The sequence below is a fragment of the Zootoca vivipara genome, chromosome 13, assembly GCF_963506605.1.
Source record: "Zootoca vivipara chromosome 13, rZooViv1.1, whole genome shotgun sequence".
Classification (NCBI taxonomy): Eukaryota; Metazoa; Chordata; class Lepidosauria; order Squamata; family Lacertidae; genus Zootoca; species Zootoca vivipara.
In genome coordinates, this window is record NC_083288.1 from 46,340,533 (window position 1) to 46,362,439 (window position 21,907).

General features: G+C 41.7%; 2 protein-coding genes across 2 annotated transcripts; both read right to left on the reverse strand.

Annotated features, from left to right (window-relative positions):
* Window positions 1–1,722: 1,722 nt before the first annotated feature.
* On the reverse strand, window positions 1,723–4,116 carry LOC118095747 (vomeronasal type-2 receptor 26-like). The gene is made up of 2 exons (XM_035136979.2): window positions 4,071–4,116; window positions 1,723–2,624 (listed from the first exon to the last, which is right to left on the reverse strand). Exon 2 carries the CDS (start codon window positions 2,620–2,622, stop codon window positions 1,723–1,725), a length of 900 nt encoding a protein of 299 aa, XP_034992870.1. The 5' UTR covers window positions 2,623–2,624; window positions 4,071–4,116.
* A 10,367-nt stretch (window positions 4,117–14,483) lies between these two features.
* Window positions 14,484–21,684, reverse strand: LOC118095748 (vomeronasal type-2 receptor 26-like). The gene is made up of 4 exons (XM_060281364.1): window positions 21,397–21,684; window positions 18,024–18,251; window positions 17,450–17,576; window positions 14,484–15,379 (listed from the first exon to the last, which is right to left on the reverse strand). Exons 1-4 carry the CDS (start codon window positions 21,682–21,684, stop codon window positions 14,484–14,486), a joined length of 1,539 nt encoding a protein of 512 aa, XP_060137347.1.
* Window positions 21,685–21,907: the final 223 nt, after the last annotated feature.

Here is a 21,907-nt window from a genome sequence, read left to right on the forward strand (position 1 = left end):
CAATGCCGGCCACAGCAGGAGGAGGAGGAAAAAAATAAGACATCCCTTGAAAATAAGCCATAGTGTGTTTTTTTGAGGAAAAAATAAATATAAGACGTGTCTTATAATATGAGAAACACATTTTTTTTTACTTACGAATGTGTGTTCAGAACGCATTAAATTCGTAAGTAGAGGTACCACTGTATGCATGTATGTGTAGTGGAGTTCATCACAGTCTCCCTGTGCGCTTCTTCATTGGTTCAACACTTTATGACATAGCTGCCAAGTTATCCCTTTTTTACAGGGATTTTCCCTTATGCTGAATAGGCTTCCTCGCGAGAAAAGCGAAAACTTGGCAGCTATGCTTTATGATAGAAACTAAGGGTCAAGTAGTGTCAGATAGGAGCTGCCTTTGCTTTCTGAGCCACCTTCTCCAAATATTGACTGGAGAGAGAAAGAAAGGTAGCTTCTCTTTGACCACAGTAGCTCTTTGCAGATATACCTCCAGCTCCTTTGATGACCCATGGAAGAGGAGGGTGCATTCTAATGCTGCATGTATGAAGCTTCATAAGGTGAGAGGTGGGACTGGGTCTCTCCTCAATGCACATCTCCTCTAATGCCTCCTGAGCTATCTTCCCTGAGCCTTTGTCATTATGGTCAAACAAATGAGCCACAGGTTTAAGGGAAGACCTGGTTGGAGTGGGGAAGCTATATCCTGAGACCAGCTGCTGCCACTACTGGCTATTCTCCTCTTCCTCAACAAGCCTGGAGACACACTGTTGTCACCACAGTCCAGGCAGCCAATTAGGATGAAGGAGTAGTAGTGCAGAGATGAAGAAGATGGCCAGAAGTGGTGTTCAGCAAGCCTGCTGATCCACAGGACAACTGCTGGAGACTTATCCTGCCTGTTCTTCTGTTGTTTGCAAGATCTATGGCTTGGCCAAGGAGGTGGTTGCATGAGCAGAATTAAACCACAGCTGGATGGAGGCAGGGAGGCAGTCAGGGAGGAAAAGAACTGCTCTAGATGAGCAAGCTTAGATTTTCTGCTTCCCCAGCATTCCTATTGTCACAAGCAAGTGGTGCATAACGTAGTAGAGAAGGTATCCCCGTTATCCCCCACTATCAAGTGAGCAGAAGCAAAGTCCATGTAGCTGGGAGCAAAAATTAGAAGGAAGTGTACAGCCCCTCGCCCTTTGAGGCATGCATAACACACAAACAGTTCTTTAAAAGCATGGGGGGGGCAGTAGACTGCCCAAAAGCTCACAAACACTCTACTCCACAGTAATAAAGGGAGAAATAATGCAGCTCCGTAGCATAAAGCAATGCGCTGCTTCCCTGATCGGCTTATGTACAGGTGAAACTCAGGAAATTAGAATATTGTCGAAAAGTGCATTTATTTCAGTAATGCAAGTTATGATTATTTTTTATTATTTTAATTTTTCCAAATGCTTTCTTTTGGAAATTCCGCAGTAATAAAACAAATAGTTACAATAATACAAAAATAAACATCGCTATTACATTTCATTAATTACATTCCATTTATAATTGACCCACATAACGACAAATAATTACAATTACAACAAATAAAGGCTTGACATACCTTTGCATGTCATGCATCTATCTCATATATTGGTTTCACCTTTTAAGTTGCGTTACTGAAATAAATGCACTTTTCGATGATATTCTAATTTTCCGAGTTTCAACTGTATATTAAATAAATTGAAAACAAATACGGTAGATTCTTTAATTCTTTCTCCGTATTAGTTGTTCTCTGTTGTTCAGCTCAGGCCTGAGTACAATGATGTAGCATTTAGGGGCAAAGATGCAGCCCAGTAACCCAGCACTGGAGGCCAAAATGGAGAAGATCTCCACAGCGACCATGTATTTCCCTCTTGTGCTCAGGTAGGTTGGAACAAAAGACAACCACACACTGCAAAAGACCAACATGCTGAATGTAATGAACTTGGCTTCATTAAAACTATCTGGTAGCTTGCGGGCTAGGAATGCCACAATGAAGCTGACAATGGCCAAGAAGCCCATATAGCCCAGGACACAATAAAACATGGCAACTGACCCTTCATTACATTGCACAATTATTTCTCCAGGTACCGAGTGCATGTCTAACTCAGGGAATGGGGGAGAGGTTTCCAACCACACCAGGCAAATACTTGCTTGAATAAACAAGCATGAGAGGACAACCAATTGGGGCAGTTGTTTGCCCAAGTACTTCATCAATCTAGATCCAGGCTTTGTGGCTACAAAAGCAAGAACTACAGTGATGGTTTTGGCCAAAACACAAGAAATTGCCATGGAGAAATTAATGCCAAATGTAGGTTGACAGAGAAGGCAGGTCACCTTCCCAGGTTGTCCAAGGAATAGCAAAGACGAGAGGAAGCAGAGCAGGAGGGAGACCAGGAGAATGTAGGTGAGGCCTCGGTTGTTGGCTTTGACAATGGGGGTATCTTTGTGCTTAATAAAAGTTCCTAGTACCAAAGCTGTGATTAGGGAAAAGGCTAGGGCAACTGAGGTTAAACTGATCCCTAAAGGTTCCTCATAAGAAAGGAACTTTCTAGATTTGAGGATGCAGCCATCTCTGTAATTGTTTGGATATTGATCTTCTGGGCATTTGAAGCAGTCATCCATATCTGAAAATTAGAAAGAAGTTCCATTTCAGTTTCAATTCATGTGTAATTCAAGGGAAAGTGTTACCTTTTCTTGAAAACAGGGGCGTAGGAAGATAGGGGTGGTAGGTGCGGGCTGCTCCCAGCAGTGGACTCCAAGGGGCGCCATTGCGGGCGCCCGCCCCGCCCCCAAAACCTGTGCCGTGCTCCCAGGAGGCGCACCCTGGCCCTGGAACATGAGCCCCTCCCCTCTGGGAGGTGCACCCCATCCCCAGAACGGGCACCAGCCCCGCCTCCGCCCCCGGTGTCGGAGCATGAAGCTCCACCACTGCTTGAAAACATACGTTTCTGCAACTATTCACATGAAAATGAATTTTAATAGTCTCTCAATCAAACTTATTGTCATGATTATTGGGTTCTGTATAGATTATTGTTGTTTTTTAAATTAGATCATGCACAATAATAACCTTTCATGACTTCCTGATGACAACATCTGAAGGCTTCGTCTATGTCGAGGAGAAATTTAAATGTGAATTAAAGGAGAATGTAATGATAACTTCTGTTGGTACAGATTTACAAGATGTTGCAAGCAACTGGTGCTTCATATGCAGGAGATGAAAGGGCATTTTACAGCTCTGGGGCAATGGCAGAAAATGCCCATTCTCTGGTCACCACTCTGTGGTATTTTATAGGTTGGGAGTTTTGCCATTAGTAGAATTGCATGACAGTATTATTGTTTGGACAAGTGGTTACATGCACACTGGGACAAATTATCACTTATAATAAGGATAAGGATAATTTTACAGTGGAACCTCTACTTACGAATTCAATCCGTTCCCAATGCACATTCATAAGTAGAACCATTTGTAAGTCGAAACAATGTTTCCCATAGGAATGCATTGGGAATGGATTCATTCGTTCTGGGGCCTTAAAAAAGGCACTTTAAAGGCCGGCGGGAGGCTTCCGGCGGCTGCAAGGGCCCGATCCGGCATGAGGCCAGCAGATGTAGCGGCGGCGAGCGTGGAGCAGCGAGGCCGGCAGAAGGCCTGCAGAGCAGCGGCGGCAGCGGTGAGGGCCCGATCGTAAGTCGAATAAATTTGTAGCCGAATAAATTTGTATGTCAAGTTGTTCGTATGTCGAGGTACCACTGTATTTATACCCCGCCCATCTAGCTGAGTTTTCCCAGCCATTCTGAGTGGCTTACAGCATATATTAAAACATTCCCAATTAAAACTTCCCAATACAGGGCTGCCTTTAGATGTCTTCTAAAAGTTGTATAGTTCTTTATCTCATTGACATCTGAAAGGAGAGTGTTCCACAGGGAGGGCGCCACTACCGAGAAGTAGTGATAGGGCTGAGTGATAGGGTGGAGATGCTCCTTCAAGTATACTGGGCCAAGTCCCAATGATCATTGGATATGAAATCTGCATTAAGGTTGTGGGTTAGGAAAATGGTTTCAACATCACCTACCATTCTGTTCTGAAATCTTCCCTTTGGGGCATGGAACACATTCATAGCAACAAAATTTCCCACCTTCCTTCTTTTTCTTCTGATGGCCGGGGTGGCAGTGCTCATTACACAAAGAAACAGGCTGCACCTATCCATAAACAGGAAGGGGATTGGGGCAGAAAAGATATGTGCAAGCTCTCACTCACTCTCTCATTTATCTGTCCTTTGATTCACACCAGAGTAGCTGAGAAAGATGGATGCTGAAATGTTTCCCTATTAATTTTTTTGCTTTTAAAAATGAATCTGTTTTTCTCAGTCACTGTAATAGATAGAGATAAATATGTAGAGCCCTACAGAAACTGTACTTATTATTCAGCTGCTCAAGAAACTGATATCTCAAGCAATTACCATATTCTATACAAGCAGAAAGTACCAAAATATGTTCTTTGGGGAAATCTTACATGGATTCTTCCAGAGCACTACTATATTTAAGTATTCTTAAAAGGGTACAAAAAACTTTGCTTTCAAAGTAGGAGTGGAAATATTTAGCATTTAAACTAATATTATAGATCTGGATAAGCCACTACAACCTCAGATTAGTCATTCACCTGAATGATCCATGTAGAGAAGATTTTTTTTCAGATCAGAGATGCACCTTTAACCAAACATGGATCTTGGTACCCATTTCTTGATATTCTTAATATTTACCATGTTTTTGTATGGTGGTAGTACTGCTGTTGTGACCCACCTTGGAATAAACAGTGACTCAATGGTGGACCTGACCCACCAATAGAAGTCCAAAGATCTAGATAAGAGAGCAGCTCTCAAGAACACACAGATACCCCCACCTGGTTAAAGCCCGTGTGCCACACAATTATATCTTCATTAAGAAAGAATCCATTTTCTCCAAGAGCATTGGAATCCTCCACTTTTCCAACTTTAACTCTCTGGAAGGATGTGTTTGAGAATGTGATCATATTCATTATGTCAAATCCACCTCTCACTCTTGTGTTCCCATTAAAGGAAACAGTTTCTCCAGCTGAATTGTTGAATGACGTACTTTGAAGAAATAGATGGAGCTAATTGAAAGGGGAAAATGCAGGAGTAGATATGTGGGTCATTAGCATATTGCCGACAATGTACAGAACTCTGGATGTTCTCACCCAGTGGTTTCATGATATGTTAAACAACATAGTGGATGAAACTGATCCCTGAAGAACCCCACATTGAAGGCTCCATGGGGCTGAACAGAACTCCCCAAGTATCACCCTCTGGAAGCATCCATCCAAGTAGGACCAGAAGCACTCCAAAGCACTTCAAATCTTGATTGAAAAGGATCTAGAAATTCAGTTTCCTCCAAGTCAACACACTCAGCTTTAAAACATTAGAGAGTATAACAGATGTAACTTATTTCTGCAGGCCATCAAATTGTCATATAAACAGGGTTTATATATAAATGAATGAATGAATGAATGAATGAATGAATGAATGAATGAATGAGAGTGTGCTTTGGATTTTGGAAGTGAGTAACAGATTGGAGTTTTAAATGGGGATTTTGAATGCTGGTGAAGTTGCATTTGGAGTAGAAGAGTGTTGGAAAGGTTGTGGCAGAGTTAGTGAGACATAGTGGGGTCAGCAGTATTGTAATGGTGCTGCTGAGGCTACTCTTGAGTAAAGACGCCCAAGTCATCTCTGCCTTTAAGAGTTTTATTGTGCATAGTATTTACAGTGCAGAGATAGCAGAAAACATGACCTCTCAGTCACTCGCAGAATCCGGGAGTGGACGTTTCCTGTTGCGTGACCAGCATAAGAGTTTGGGCACCCTGAAACGCCTCCTCCCGACTTTACGTTTGGTGGCACACCTTAAGGGGCTGGCTGTTCCCCTCCACCTCTTGGTCATGGCAGTGCAAGGGCTCTCCAACATCACTGAGCCCTGACACCTCCGTTCCGCTAACTTTCTGATTCCCTTCACCTGACCCACTGCTGCTGCTCTCACTGGGTGAAGTGCTGGTCAGCAAGAGGAGGGAGGTTCCCTGTAGGAAGGTCCCCTGACAATTATTAATGGTAAATTATTTAGGACAGGGTGGCCAGCTCCCAAGAGGCTGCAATCTACTTTCTGAATTAAAGTCTGGCAGTGATCTACCCCCATCTTTGGGGGGTTCAGCTCAAAAGTTGTTGAGCTTTTTTTAGGGAAGCCAAAGTTGTTGAGTTTCGGGGGGGGGGAACCAGTGATCGACCACAGATGTCCAGTGCTCTACCGGTAAATCATTATCTAGCTGTTGGCCACCCCTGATTTAGGAAAAATTTTGAGGGAAGATTTTGTTTAGGTATATTCAGAAGAGTAGAGTAGGTAGGAATGTTTCTATGAACAAAAGTAGCATCAAAAAGTATACAATGGAAGCCATATAATTCTGTGCACTGAATAATTACTTAGGCTTTCAGTGTTTCCTCATACCCATATGCCTCTCACTCTAGAGGAATTAATCATTCAGAGACTTTGCATTTGTGGGGTCAGTGAAGGAAGTTTAAAAATCCTCTTCCACTAGTGCCATGCCTCTCACTGACAGGCATTAGTGTGTTGTGGAGGGGGGAGTGTAGCAAAAGAAGCCATATTCTTTAAATGTAAGGTGTTGATGTCACCATATAAAAGGAAGAATCTATGCAGTGAGAGACAAATCATCTCCACCCCACCCCCCACCCCCACCCCAAAATACAGGATGAAATAAGATTCCACAGTTTCATCCCCATTCATAAAGGATTGTAGTCTCAACTTTTACAACATTGTATCTGTACAAAGCTATACAAAAGTTTAGATGTGGAGATATTACCTGCCAAGGCTGGATATCTTGAAGGTCAAATCTTCTCCTACCCACCATTGCTCTGTGCTCAGATCTTGTTGAGTAAATGGCATGTAAAGCATGAGCAACAGCATAGATGGCATTATAGATATTATAGCAGTGGCCAGTCATGTCCATTTCAAACAGAGGTCTAGGAAGACTATCTAGTCTCTCATCTCCACTACATGTCCCATCAGCCTGCACTGTCACCTTCGGATTTGGAAATGAACAGTCAAATGCTTGCTCCCAGAAATCCTTGAGGAAACCATCTCCTTTGTTCCAGCCAGGTTTTATGCTCTGAAGAAATTCCCCAAACTCTGGAAGCTCTTTTGTGTGAATGGTGAAAGAAATGGCACCTTGGAAGAGCTGAAAACCGAAGGCTCTCTGAAAGCTCGTTGTTATGAAATCAGTCTGTGTTGTCATTATCCACACTTTTCTAAATGTTGATGTCTCTGTATTTCCAGGATCTTGTACAGCAATAAAAGCTCTCAGCCATGCCATTGTCAAATACTGTCCATTGATGATGCATGTATTGGTTCCATAACCTAAGAAAGATGCATGGATACTTGAGAATGTAGCGACAACTTCATCCAAGTCGTTCCAGTTGTTATGTGCTGGAAGCCTTAGTGTGAATGCTGAACAGATTTCATGCTGGGAAAACAACGCTTCCAGGGTCTGTAAGAATTGTTCTCCACTATCATCATTTGCAGCAAATAGGCCTACCCATGTCCATCCAAAATGTAGAAGCAAGTGGACAATCCCACTGTACTGATGAGATTCATTTGGGACCATGCTGTAAAATGATGGAAACTGTGTCATCTGTCTGTCCTCTAGGGCAAATGAACCATAACTGAGCTACAAGGTAATACACATGTTTCATAGAGGTAAGTTTCGAGTCCACCATTAAATTAAATTAGAGTCCATTAAATAAAATATGATAAAAGACTTTAAAACTTTAGAACAATTTAAAGTTAATAACTCTTTTGGATGAATTTTTCCGAAGTTATTCACATGTGGTAGAAATTTAGTATTTTGCTACTTACTCATATTCCCTTTCAGAAACTTAGCAATATTCCAGAATGATAATTAAAATTAAGGGTTGCAGCCAAATAAGTTTACTTAATATAGAGCCATTAAAATCAACAGACCTATCATTGTCATAATGACCATTTGTTTCCATGGCTCTACATTGAGAAAGCCAGTATTTGACATAACCCAAAATGCAGAAATTAAACCTACTCCAGAAGTAATAGATGAACCTAGACTTTTGCAGGTCAGCTGCATCTGCAGGAGTTCCAGACAGATGTAATTAAGTTCATTTTCTATTAATATTGTTGGCTCTACTATTATTATTATTTTTTGTTTTTTGTTTGTTTTTCTGTGTATTACTTATGTCAAAATTAAAATAATAATAAAAATTAAACCACAACACAAGAACAAGAACAGTTTTCTCTCAGAATTTCAAGAGAACATGTAGCTTGGAAATGTCCCCACACCGTCATCTATATATCCTACCTGTGGAATCTTATAGAGACCTAGAATTTCTGCCATCAGAGAAGAGGTGTCTGGATTATATCCCCCGATGACAGCTATGAGGTTTTTCTGGGTGTCACATTTGTAGTTGGCGACAAATCTGCGTGACTTGAAGAGCAGGTCCAGAGTGGCACGATAGGTCATCCTTGGATTGGAGTAGCTGTCATGGATGTGGAATCCAAGTGTGACATTGGTCAAGACATTGGGGTTCTTGTTGATCTCATTGATGGTGTATGCCAAGACCAGGACATGCTGGTAAAACTTGATCACCAAGCTGCCAATAAATTTAAAATACTATTTCAGAGGACAGTTCTTCGGTATCAGAGGGAAGGATCTTTGCCAAACCACAATTCTTCTCCAAAGAGGATATAAAGTGTATTGTTCTGGGGAGGACGTCTGAAGGCAGCCCTGCATAGAGACATTTTTAATGTTTGATGTATGTCTTAGTGTGTTTTTATATTTTGTTGGAAGCTGCACAGAGTGGCTGGGGCAACCCAGTCAGATGGGCAGAGTACAAATTAGAAAAATATGGTGGTGGTGGTGAGACAACCTAGAGACCCACCTCAGCTAAAAGCTTTCTCGGTGATAGTGTTTGAATTTGCTTTTGTATAGGGAAGTTTTTTTTAATGTTTGATGTTTGTTATAAGAATTCTAAGGTCTCAAATATGGAATAAATATCCACAAATGCTCACATATATAAATATATAAACCATGTGTCTGAAATAGTACAGGAGAGCAATCCTGAAGCCATTTTGACTCCCAATGACCTCAAATATTCCTCTGCAGTAAGGGAGGCAAATAGGAAAAGCTTTCCCATTGTTTTTTCACTTACAAATCCTTCAAATATTGTCTTAAGGTCATGTCTGTGTATGAATAGGGCGAGTCTGTGACCTGGATTCAGGAGCTAAAGTATTAACCATCACACAAAAAATGGTGTCACTGCACTGGTAATGCAATCAGCGACCACTACCGGTATCAGATATCCTGTCAGACAGGATTTCCGTTGTAGACCGCCTCCTATGATGTATGGATGATGTTTTTGAGGTGGTTTTTGGCTAACAGGCTTGGGCAATGTCAAAAGTCTTTAAAGGCTCCTGCACACTTTTGTTAAGGGTCTCTCCCTCCTTGGAAGGAGGGGAGGGAACTCTATTGCAACAGAAAAAAATAAATACCTGCCTTGCTTTCCACTGGATCCGGCCTCCATCCTTTCTTCTCTGACCAATCATGGACTTAGGGGACTCAGAGTCCCATGTAGAGTTGGACAGCAAAAGCCAAATCCCAATCCAATTTTTACATCAGAGGTCAACAAACTTTATCAGCAGCGGGTGGTCCACTGTCCCTCAGACCTTGTGGTGGGGCTGGCCTATATTTTTTGGGGGGGGGGGGATGAACGAATTTGTATGCCCCACAAATAACCCAGAGATGCATTTTAAATAAAAGGACACATTCTACTCATGTAAAACATGCTGATTCCTGGATCATCTGCAGGCCAGATTTAGAAGGCGATTGGGCCGGATCCTGCCCCCGGGCCTTAGTTTTCCTACCCATCATGGCCTATTGTGTTTTTGATAATCTGTTGCAAGCTCTCCAGAGTGGCAGGGACAACCCAGCCAGATGGGCAGCATATTATTATTATTATTATTATTATTATTATTATTATTATTATTATTATTGAATACCAGCAGCTGGAAACCACAGGAGTGGGGAGCTCTTACTTCTGGGCTTCCCTTAGACATTGGGTTGGTCAATGTGAGAAGATGTCATTGTTCTGATCCAGCAGGTCCTTTGTATATTTTTAATTGGCATGGTTAACTTAGGTTCATTAATCTACTCTGATACAACCCAAAGTTGTAGCCATTGAAATTTATTGATTTTACTTAAGTATATTTCTTTCAGTGGGTATTCTAAGAGTATGTCCAACACTGGATATCATCCTAAATCTATCATCCATAATAATAATAATAATAATAATAATAATAATAATAATAATAATCCAACTTCTAAATTAGAAGCACCAATCATCAGGGAGAATGACATATTAGTTATCTCTTCAAGCAGACATGGAACGAAAATAACAAAATTCATACTCTGAAACATCAAATAGCTTCTGAGAAGGGTGCTCCTGGAAGAAAAGTTCCTCGGATATGTAAATGATATGGGAAGCAATTTCACCTATGAGGAGGCCACCTGGCTGGTACCACTCATGTGGAAGAGGGAAGGGATCATTTGCAGGACATGTTTTGCATTCTCTTTTAGGCAACAGAAGCAGGAGCACAATGAACCACAGCATCCTGGGAGCAAAGCTCCTCTTTGTGTTCTCTCTCTCTCCTGTGCTGTCTCTCCTGTGGCTTATTTAAAGCAGCATCCTGGCTGGAACAAGATAAACAGACTTTGCACATTTACTTCCAAAAAGGAAACCCTGCAGTCTTACTTTCAGCATCCAAAGACTTTCAGATGCATGCAGGGATGGCCAGCACTCTGATTTGAAACCTTAACTAGTTACATGGACTGCCGGTAAGAAAGCTGCAGAGCCCTGTCAGCCTCTTGTTGCTACTCCCAGCTTCCAATAATGCTCATCTGGAGAGCCCTGGAGGTTTGGCCAGATGGATAATTGCAGGAGGTGATAATGATACCCTCAGGGCTGAATCTCTGAGTAGCACTCTGAACAGAAAACATGTTGGATCCTCCCCACCTGCTGATTGCAGCACAAGCCTGCGCTGTCCCTTAGTGAGACAAGGAGTGGCTACCAGGCTGGGGAGGGGGGGGGGAAATCAACAGGAAAAGGAGGCCCTGATACAGGGGTGGTTAACCTGTGACCCTCCATATGTCGCTGGACTACATCCCATCACCCATGACTGACTATTTACTATGCTCACTGAGTATCATGGAACAATTTCACTATCAGGAAGTAAAACATTTGAAGTTTTGTGGGAGATTTTAGCTTATTTCTGTGGTTCCTTGCATTTATTTTTATCCTTTCCTGCATACTCCAAATTGTCTTAACTTATTCTTTTATTCGTCTATTTTGATATATCTCTCATATGTATATATTTAAACCTGCAGGTTTTTTACAACAATCCTGCCAATGTCTTGATTTGTTTACAGTTTGTTTGGAAATACACAATAAACCACTTCAAGAGAAAAGCTTATATTTTTTATGAATGTTATCTTAAATATCTTTTTCAATTCATTATATTATATATAATTTCCCAGTAAGCTTTTCACCTTGTTACAAGACCACCACATGTGAAAAAGGTGCCTTCTTCTTTCTCTTTACATTTCCAACACTTATTTGGTTTTGATTTATACATTTTTGCCATTCTACTACGGTAGGTGTTTGGTACCATCTATATAACATTTTCATATAATTTTCTCTTAAACCATAACATGCTGCAGAACTTATATCTGTATTCCGTAATTGTACTCATGCTTCCATTTCTATATTATGGCCAACATCTATCGGCCAGTGTATCATTGAAGATTTCACATGTTCATCCTTTGTCTCCCATTCCGAGAACATTTTGTACATTGTAGACATCACTTCAACATTACTATTTAAAAGGTCTTTCTCTAACATTGAATATGTTAATGATCTGAGGAGGAACCCCACTAATAATAATAATAATAATAATAATAATATTTATACCCCATCCTTCCCAGTCAAGACCGGGCTCAGGGCGACTAACAACAAAAATATCAACACAAGTATAAAAGAAACAATTCAATTAAAATGCAGATTAATACAATGTTAAAATTCATTTTTAAAATTAAAAATCTACAAGTAAGATAAAACCATTATAAGATAAAACCTTAGGGGAGGGTAACCCCGGGGTCAGACTGCGTCAGTCCAAAGGCCAAGCGGAACAGCTCTATCTTGCAGGCCCTATGAAAAGATGACAAATCCCGCAGGGCCCTAGTCTCCTGAGACAGAGCGTTCCACCAGGTCGGGGCCAGTACTGGTCCTGGTCGAGGCCAGCCTAACCACCTTGTGACTCGGGATCTCCAGTATGTTATTATTTGTAGACCTTAATGTCCTCTACGGGGCATACCGGGAGGCGGTCCCATAGGTACAAGGGTCCTAAGCCGCATAAGGAGCGCACATGGCTGGTACCAGTCATGTAGAATAGGGAGGGGCTGATTTATACAACAAACTATTTTGCTAACTAGGGGAGGTAGCAGCAGCAGCAGCAGCAGCAGCAATGCTATTAGCCACAGCATCCTGAGAGAAAGTTTTCACAAAGATGTGTCATATGTCCACCTAAAGCAGCTGCCAGCCTCGAGGAGTTTATATTGGATGATGTCTGTGACTTGTGAAAAAGAACCTTATTGGTCATACTTTTAGCATTAACATGGTGACAAATGCATGCCTCAAAAATTAACTGAGGTTGCCAAAGCTGCTTTTGAAATCTGGTTTATAACATGAAAAAGCGGCTCTGGGGCAAAGTCTGGCCGCTCAGGAGCTGGTTTGGCCAGCAAAGCGGGATGGGGCTGCCTGTAGCCCACCAGCTAATAGAAGAGAGGCTGACTCATCATGATCGCTTCGGTGCTGTGCTTTCAGAGGGGGGCGCTGGAGGGAAGTTTGTGCCGCGGCGCTGGATGGGCGTAAGACGGCCCTGACTTCTACACTTGCTGATTGATTGTTTCCATATATATATATATAAATTTTCTGTTTTACAATTTAGAATACTCAATTAAAAATCCTTAAAATATCAATGACTTCCCTTCTTTTCTTTCCATGGTTCCTTTTACATATTATGAATCCCTGCATATTTTACATAATAATAATACACAAGCACTTGACAATATCTTCCAATATTTTATTTATTTATTACAAATATAGCTTTTTCAAATAATATCTCTCACAATTCAGACGAAACATTCACAAACATATAAACCATAAACAATATTAAAGCCAGGGTAGAATCAAAGAGCTCATCAGAGCAGAGGAAGGAGTATGGGGTGGAATTAGGCTTTCCAGGCCTCTATATGTTCCTAGGTCACACTCTTCCCTGACCCAACTCAGAACCCCAAGCGCTTTTGCCCTTCGGCATTTTACCCTTGAAGTTCTAATAAGTCCTCTTGCTTGGATGGAGGATAGACAGCAGCCTAAAAGTGTGTGTAGAAAATAGCCTGCTATACAAATATCAAAATATGTGCTTAATGTGCATAAAATGTGATGTTTGTAGCATTTTGCAATGACTGGAATACAGACAGCTTTTCAATAAAACCTATTGGAACAGATTCTTGTGGTGGAGCCTACTACTCATGTCTACTCTGCAGAGGGTCTAAATCAAGAAATTCATCAGAAATAATTAATGCAAGTGGCTATGTAAATATTTCCCCACCTCAAAAAATTGCAATATTAGTAAAACCATCACAAGCTATTATGACTATGCCAGAAAAGAAAAGAAAAAGGTCACTGAGTAGCCATTAAATGCAGCAGTAAGTAGGGAGGTATTTGGGGGGATGCTATATTAGTAAAACCAGCACAAAGTATTATCATTATGCCTGAAAAGAAAAGATAAAAGGTCACAAAGGGGCCATTAAATGCAGCAGTAAGTAGGGAGGTATTTGGGGGGATGCTACTAAGTATGGTGTAGAGGTAAGGGTCTTGTGGAGGAGGGTCTTCTCATCTGGGCAGCCCATGAGTTCCATATACACTGCCCAGGCTTATGCCCCAGAGAGGTTACATTGGTGCTACAAATACAGCAAAAACAATGAGGGAGGCAACAACCAATCCCCTCCTAGCAGAAGGAAAACAAGGAGGGAACCAATCTAACTTTTCTATGCCGGAATTTCCAAAGTCTGTGAGCAGCCACCAAGAAGGCCCTGAATGGAAAAGTAATGTATTTGCTCCTACACTAAACATCCAGGTGGAGAAAGAGAACTATATTATTATAAAATAAAAATAAAATAGAAAAATTCCTTCCAGTAGCACCTTAGAGACCAACTAAATTTGTCATTGGTATGAGCTTTTGTGTGCATGCACACTCCTATTTTTCTATTTTATTTTTATTTTGTTTCGACGGCAGACCAACACGGCTACCTACCTGTAACTATATTATTATCTCTTCCGTAGTTGCTCCTTGCTGTTAAGCTCTGGCCTGAACAAAATTATGTAGCATTTCGGCAAAAATATGCAACCCAGTAAACCAGCACTGGAGGCCAAAATGGAGAAAATCTCCACAGCCACCATGTATTTCCCTCTTGTACTCAGGTAAGTTGGAAGAAATGAAACCCACACACTGCAAAACGCCAGCATACTGAAGGTAATGAACTTGGCTTCATTGAAAGTATCGGGCAACTTGCGGGCTAGGAATGCCACAATGAAACTAGCAATGGCTAGGAGCCCCATGTAGCTCAGGACACAGTAAAACATTGCAGTGGACCCTTCATTACATTGTAGAATCATTTCTTCTGTTACTGAGAACATGTCTAAATCAGGAAAAGGGGGAGAAGTTGCCAACCACATAGTACAAATACTGGCTTGAATAAACGAGCAGGAAAGGACAATAGAGTTGGACACATTTTTCCCCACCCATTTCTTCATTCTGGATCCAGGCTTTGTGGCCATGAATGCTAAAGAAACAATGGTAGTCTTTGCCAGCAAACAAGAAACAGCCACTGAGAAGACGATGCCAAAAGATGGTTGGCGAAGAAGGCAGGTCACTTTCCCAGGTTTGCCCAAGAACAGCAAAGATGAGAGGAAGCAGAGCGAAAGGGAGACCAGGAGAGTGTAGGTGAGGTCCCGGTTGTTGGCTTTCACAATGGGGGTATCTCTGTACTTAATGAAGATTCCTAATACCCACAGTGTAATCAGGGAAAAAGAAATAGCAAGGAAGGCTAAACTGATCCCTAAAGGTTCTTCATAAGACAGAAAGCTTTTTATTTTGGGGATGCATCCATCTCTCTTCATGTTGGAATATTGATTCTCTTGGCAGCTGAAACAGGAACTTATGTCTGAAATATAGAAACAGATCCTATTTTGGTTCCAATTCATTTATATGTTATGGGTATTTCTCAATCTGCATTACTTTTGTTTCCTATGCAGACTTGTACCTGCTAGTTTGAATTGTAATGGAATTACATTAAAGGATTGGGATGTATAGCTAGCGAGTCCCACAGCCCGTTGCCCAAGAACATAGAAATACAAGTTATGTTCTTACCGTCCTCTTTTTATTCTGTATTTACAGAGAGATGTTGTAAAATCCACCCTCTTGGAAAATGGTGTTGTCCCGCGTGAATCTCCACCACACACCCCACCTCTTCCACTTCCTACTTCATCAAGCTCTATGTCTCTGAGAAGTTCCCTCTGTCTTTGAGCTCTTTGCTCTTCTACTTTCAAGGCTCCCTGGGTTCTGGGAGGGGGGGGGAGGCTGGAATGCTTTCCAAAGACTCTGTGTCCGTCAGCTCCCCCCCCCCGTAGTGCTTCCTCTTCCTCCTCCTCTCTCATTATTTCTCAAACCCCCCCACCAGCCTCTAGGTTGTGAACTCCATCAAAACTGTCTTCCTCTGGCCCGGAAGGGTCATTCCTCCTCTGCCCAGTTCCTGACGATGACAGAGTATTATAGGGAAATATTGGGAACATCTGGGAAGAAGGGCAGGGAGTCAACTTTTAATATTTGCATTAGATCTGAAATAGTTTTATATTGATTTGTTAAAAAATATGAAAATCAATAAAGATGAATAGTCAAAAAATGAATTGTACCCATAGTGATTAGGAAATCGAGTTACACTTGCAATTATCATTGTTATCTCTTTTAAATCAGAACCAGTGAATGTCCTGTGTGAGTGTCTGGAGGCGGTTGGAGGATGGATGGCGGCTAACAGATTGAGGTTGAATCCTGACAAGACAGAAGTACTGTTTTGGGGGGACAGGGGGCGGGCGGGTGTGGGGGACCCCCTAGTCCTGAATGGGATAACTGTGCCCTTGAAGGACCAGGTGTGCAGCCTGGGAGTCATTTTGGACTCACAGCTGTCCATGGAGGCACAGGTTAATTCTGTGTCCAGGGCGGCTGTCTACCAGCTCCATCTGGTACGCAGGCTGAGACCCTACCTGCCCGCAGACTGTCTCTAGTTATTTCCTGCTTGGACTACTGCAATGCGCTGTATGTGGGGCTACTTTTGAAGGTGACCCGGAAACTGCAATTAATTGAGAATGTGGCAGCTAGATTGGTGACGGGGAGCGGCCGCCAAGACCACATAACACCGGTCCTAAGAGACCTACGTTGGCTCCCAGTACGTTTCTGAGCACAATTCAAAGTGTTGGTGCTGACCTTTAAAGCCCTAAACGGCCTCGGTCCTATATACCTGAAGGAGCGTCTCCACCCCCATTGTTCAGCCCGGACACTGAGATCCAGTGCCGAGGGCCTTCTGGCGGTTCCCTCACTGCGAGAAGCAAAGCTACAGGGAACCAGGCAGAGGGCCTTCTCGGTGGTGGCGCCCGCCCTGTGGAACGCCCTTCCATTGGAGGTCAAGGAGATAAACAACTACCTGACATTTAGAAAACACCTAAAGGCAGCCCTGTTTTTAATCTGTAATATTTTAATGTATTTTTACACCCGGCCAGATAGGTGGGGTATAAATAATAAATAATTATCTCCAAATGATAATGGGCTGGTGTTAAATAATTTTTGTCTTTGGTTTCATAGTAACTTAAAGTAGTCTCCCCCAATTTGGTGCTTTTGTGCTACAACACCCATCATACACAGCATGCATGGTCACTGGACATCTAGAGGTCACCTGACTGGGGAAGGCTAAACCAAAGCATAATTAACAGCAATCAAAATTGTAACTTTACTCATATGCCTCACTACATTAAGTGGATTTTCCTTGTGTCAAGTAAGTTTGCCTTGGTCTGAATGCTTCTTGTACTCTGATTTCTGAAAGATTTCTGGAAACAGTCTGATTCCATGACTGACTAGCTTGCCAGGGCATTATATTCGTAACAACGATAATTTAACCATTGGAAATGGTGTTCCAGAATTGTTCTGAATTATTCAACCCTGTACAATGGAAAAAGTCACCTACCAATCTGGTTTGAAATCTTCCCATCAGGGCATTGCTCACAGTCATAGCAGCAAAATTTATGCCCTTCCTTCTTTTTCTTCTGATATCCCGGGTGGCAGTAGTCATTGCACACAGAAACAGGAAGCATCTATCCATGAACAGGAAATGTGTTAAAATTGAATTTTAGAAACAAACAAACAAAACATCAAAACGTAAATAATCTGAAATTGTCTCCTAACTGAGAAAAGTGGCTGGTGGGGCATAAAATGTTTGCATCTAGGTCCCACTGAACCCAACTACAGTGGTACCTCACAAGACGAAAATAATTCATTCCGCGACTCCTTTCTTCTTGCGGAAATGTCACCTTGTGAAGCGCAGTTACCTGAAATTGGGGGGAGGGGGTGGAAAAAAACCCGGCAAAAAACCTTCATCTTGCAAAGCGTGGCCACAGAAACCTTTGTCTTGCGAGATGCTTCGCGCAACGCGCAACGCAAAACGCTTTCGTCTAGCGAGTTTTTATATCGTGTGCGGCATTCGTCTTGCGAGGTACCACTATATATATAATATATATTCAAAGTGTACCCAAACATCCCACCTGCTTAAATGTTCTGTGCCACATTATTATATCTTCATTAATGATGAATTCTTTTCCTCCGAGGTCTTTGGGGTGCACATTTCCAACTTTCACTCTCTGGAATGACCTGTTTGCGTATATGACCATGTTCACAATGTCAAATCCTCCTTCTACTTCCCTTTCATCATTGAAAAACATTGCTTCTCCAACTGAGTTGTTGAATGAAATGCCTTGAAGAAATGGGTAGAGCTAACAGAAGGAAGAAAAATAATAAATTTTGAAGAGATGACAATATTTTGGAGACTTCATGCCAATATTTGAGGCCCGGGATTTTCAACTTGAGCTGTAGATGACACCTAGCTCAATTTCTCAGGTGAGACCAGTAGAATTTGGAACATGAAACAGGCCTCTGTGATTTACTTTGACAAGGGTGAATACATAGAATCTGAATCCCAATAGGGTATTTTCAGGTTTATAAGTAGGATGGGACCCTATTATATTCACTCTTAGAGACCTGCACAAGCTGCCAATTTGTTACCAGCTTATACCTGAGATTTTATAAATAAGATGTAAAGCTATACAGATCTTTGGACCTAGGTTCTTGAGGGACACCCTCTGCCCATTCAAGTTGTTTGTGTGTGCCTTTGCAATAAGTTCCTGATTTAATATGTAATCACATATTGCAATAGTCCAGTATACCTAAAGGAGCCTCTCCACCCTCATCGTTCTGCCCGGACACTGAGGTCCAGCTCCGAGGGCCTTCTGGCGGTTCCCTCATTGCAAGAAGCCAAGTTACAGGGAACCAGGCAGAGGGCCTTCTCGGTGGTGGCGCCTGCCCTGTGGAACGCCCTCCCATCAGATGTCAAAAAGGAAAACAGCTACCAGATTTTTAGAAGACATCTGAAGGCAGCCCTGTTTGGGGAGGCTTTTAATGTTTAAGAAATTAGTATATTTTAATGTTTCTGTTGGAAGCTGCCCAGAGTGGCTGGGGAAACCCAGCCAGATGGGCGGGGTATAAATAATAAATAAATTATTATTATTATTATTATTATTATTATTATTATTATTATTATTATATATTACATTCAGTGAAATGATAATAAAACAAACAAACTTTGAGACACTACCTGCCAAGGCTTGAGATGTTGAAGTTCGAAACTTTTGCTAGCCAATATTGGCTTGTGATTGGATTTAGATTTGTAAATAGCATGCATTGCATGTGCTATACTATACACAGCATTGTAGATGCTGTAGCTGTGGCCTGTCATGTGCATTTCAAAGAGAGCATCAGGAAGACTCTCAAGACCTTCCTCTCCCGTACAACTGTTTTCTGTTGGTATGCCAGGATTGGGAAGGGAACAGTCAAATGTTTGCTCCCAAAAATCTTTGAGAAAACCATCTTCTTTGTTCTTGTATGGTTTAATGTTTTGGAGAAATTCTTTGAAGCCTGGGGGGTCTTTTGAATGAATGCTGAAGGAAATGGCACCATTGAACTGCTGTAAATCCATGTTTCTTTGAAAGCCTGATAATAGAAAATCAACCTGGGTTGTCAAAATCCAAACCTTTCCCAACAATGTGGTTTTCCCCTTGTGGGGGTCTTCCAAAAAAAAGAAAGCAGTCACCAGCCATGTAAATGTTAAATTTTCTCCATACAAAATGAAAACATTAGCTGTATGTTTCATGAAACGTGAATATATATCTAAGGCAAAATAATAAAATTCATCCGTGAGCTTCAGATTTGCTTGTTCTGGGATTCTCTGTGTGAAGGCTGAACATATTTTATTCTGGGAAAAGTAATATTCCAGGGTCTGCAGGAAATTTTCTCCAGTGGCACCATCTACAACAAAGAGTCCAACCCATGTCCATCCGAAATGCTGAAGTAGCCAGACAATCCCCATATATTGTGGGGCTTCAGGGGGGACCATGCGGTAAAAGGAGGGGACGTGACCTGGAGTACTCTCTTCTGGGTGATATGTGCCATACATGAACTGAAAGAGAATTTACAAAGAGAGATATTTTAGGACCAGTGTTTAAATGTTAGGTGTTTTTTATGCAACAAGTAATTGTTGAAGGTATTTGTAGGTTTAGGAGACATTTTCTCCTCCAAATATTAAATCTAATATTAAATATTAAATCTGATCAAGGAAGGAGCTCACTTACATTAGTACAGTCATATCTCGGTTTAAGTACACCACGGTTTGAGTACTTTCAGATTAAGTACTCCGCAGAACCGTCTGGAACGGATGAATCCACTTTCCATTACTTTCAATGGGAAAGTTCGCTTCAGGTTTAGTTCACTACAGGTTAAGTACGGACTCCCAGAACCAATTACACTCATACTTCGGGTTAAGTACGCTTCACGTTGAGTACTCCGCGGACCCGTCTGGAACAGATTAATCCACTTTCCATTACTTTCAATGGGAAAGTTCGCTTCAGGTTAAGTACAGACTTCCAGAACCAATTGTGTACTGAAACCGAGGTACCACTGTACCTGCATTATGTTCTTGGTCATTCTCTGTGATAGGTGGCAAACTTTATACCCCTAGACCATAACATTTGGATGATGTGATCCTTTTGTGCAAGCCATGCTGACCCACTTTATAGTCAACATCATATATGATGCCAGTGGTGTGGTCAATATAACCTGGATCAGGATGTAAATCACTATGCAAGGTATTGAGCAAGAAAGTCTGGATCTATTGCATACATTTAAAGTATATCCAAAACACATGTAAAACACATGACTTCCCCCAAAGAATCATGGGACATCTAGCTTCTTAAGGGTAGTGGGAACTGTAGGCCTGTGAGGGGAGAAGCTAAAGGTCTGAAGACCCTTTGACAAGTGATGGGTTTTAAATGTATAATGTGGAGTGGCCGACTTAAGAAAGGTGTTTCTTAAGTGCATTTCACAATGAACTCTGCTAAGTGTTCTGCAAAGTGCCAACTCGGCAAGAAAGCCACCTGATGTCACCGGTCAAACAGGGTCCATGTAGAGCACGGGAGACAGTGATCTAGACTGCACCCCCACTCCATGACTTAGGAGGAGAATATGTGTCACCAGGAAGGGGAGGATTCCTTCTCGATTTTGGACGAATCCCCCCCCCCCCACAGATTTAGAATACATGGTAGGCTTTCTGAAACAGGCAGTTGCTCTCCAACACATGAAGGATAACCAGGAGTGTGACTAAGAGGACATGTTTAACACAAACATCCCATCTTCCTACACCACATTATTAACATCACATTGGCATACAAATACCTAAATAGGGTTATGGTGAAACACTCTTCCACGAGGATTTTCTCTGAATTGTGTAGTCCCTCCACCCTTCACCGGACATTCTGAATCACCAGAACACTCCCAGAACATCAGTGAAAGACCCATTCAAATACTTGCCTGTGGTATCTTGTAGAGACTTAAGATGTTGTCCATGTGGAAGGTAGTATCAGAGCCAAGTCCCCCAATAGCAACGATGGGGTTTTTATGGGCATCACATTTGTAGTTAGGGGAAAAGCTGTGTGATTTGGAGAACACATCCAGAGTGGTACGGTAGGTCATCATTGCATCAAAGAAGTTGTCATATATGTGGAATCCAAGAGTGACATTGGGCAAGATCTTGGGGTCCTCATTTATCTCATTTACAGCAAATGCCAAGGCCAGGGCATGCTGGTAGAATTTTATCATAACCCTGCAAATAGAGCTAAATTAATCTTTCACCTAACTTACAAATTGCTGTGGAGTTTAAGGACATTCTTTTACTTGTTACATATGTTTCACAGCTGATAATTTACTTTATTCTTCAGTTTAGGCAAAATTAGGTTTACTGAATTCATCTTTGTGTTCTAGACGTCCTGAAATGATTTACAAGAAGAATAAATGCAGTAATAAAAATACATAAGCATAAGAA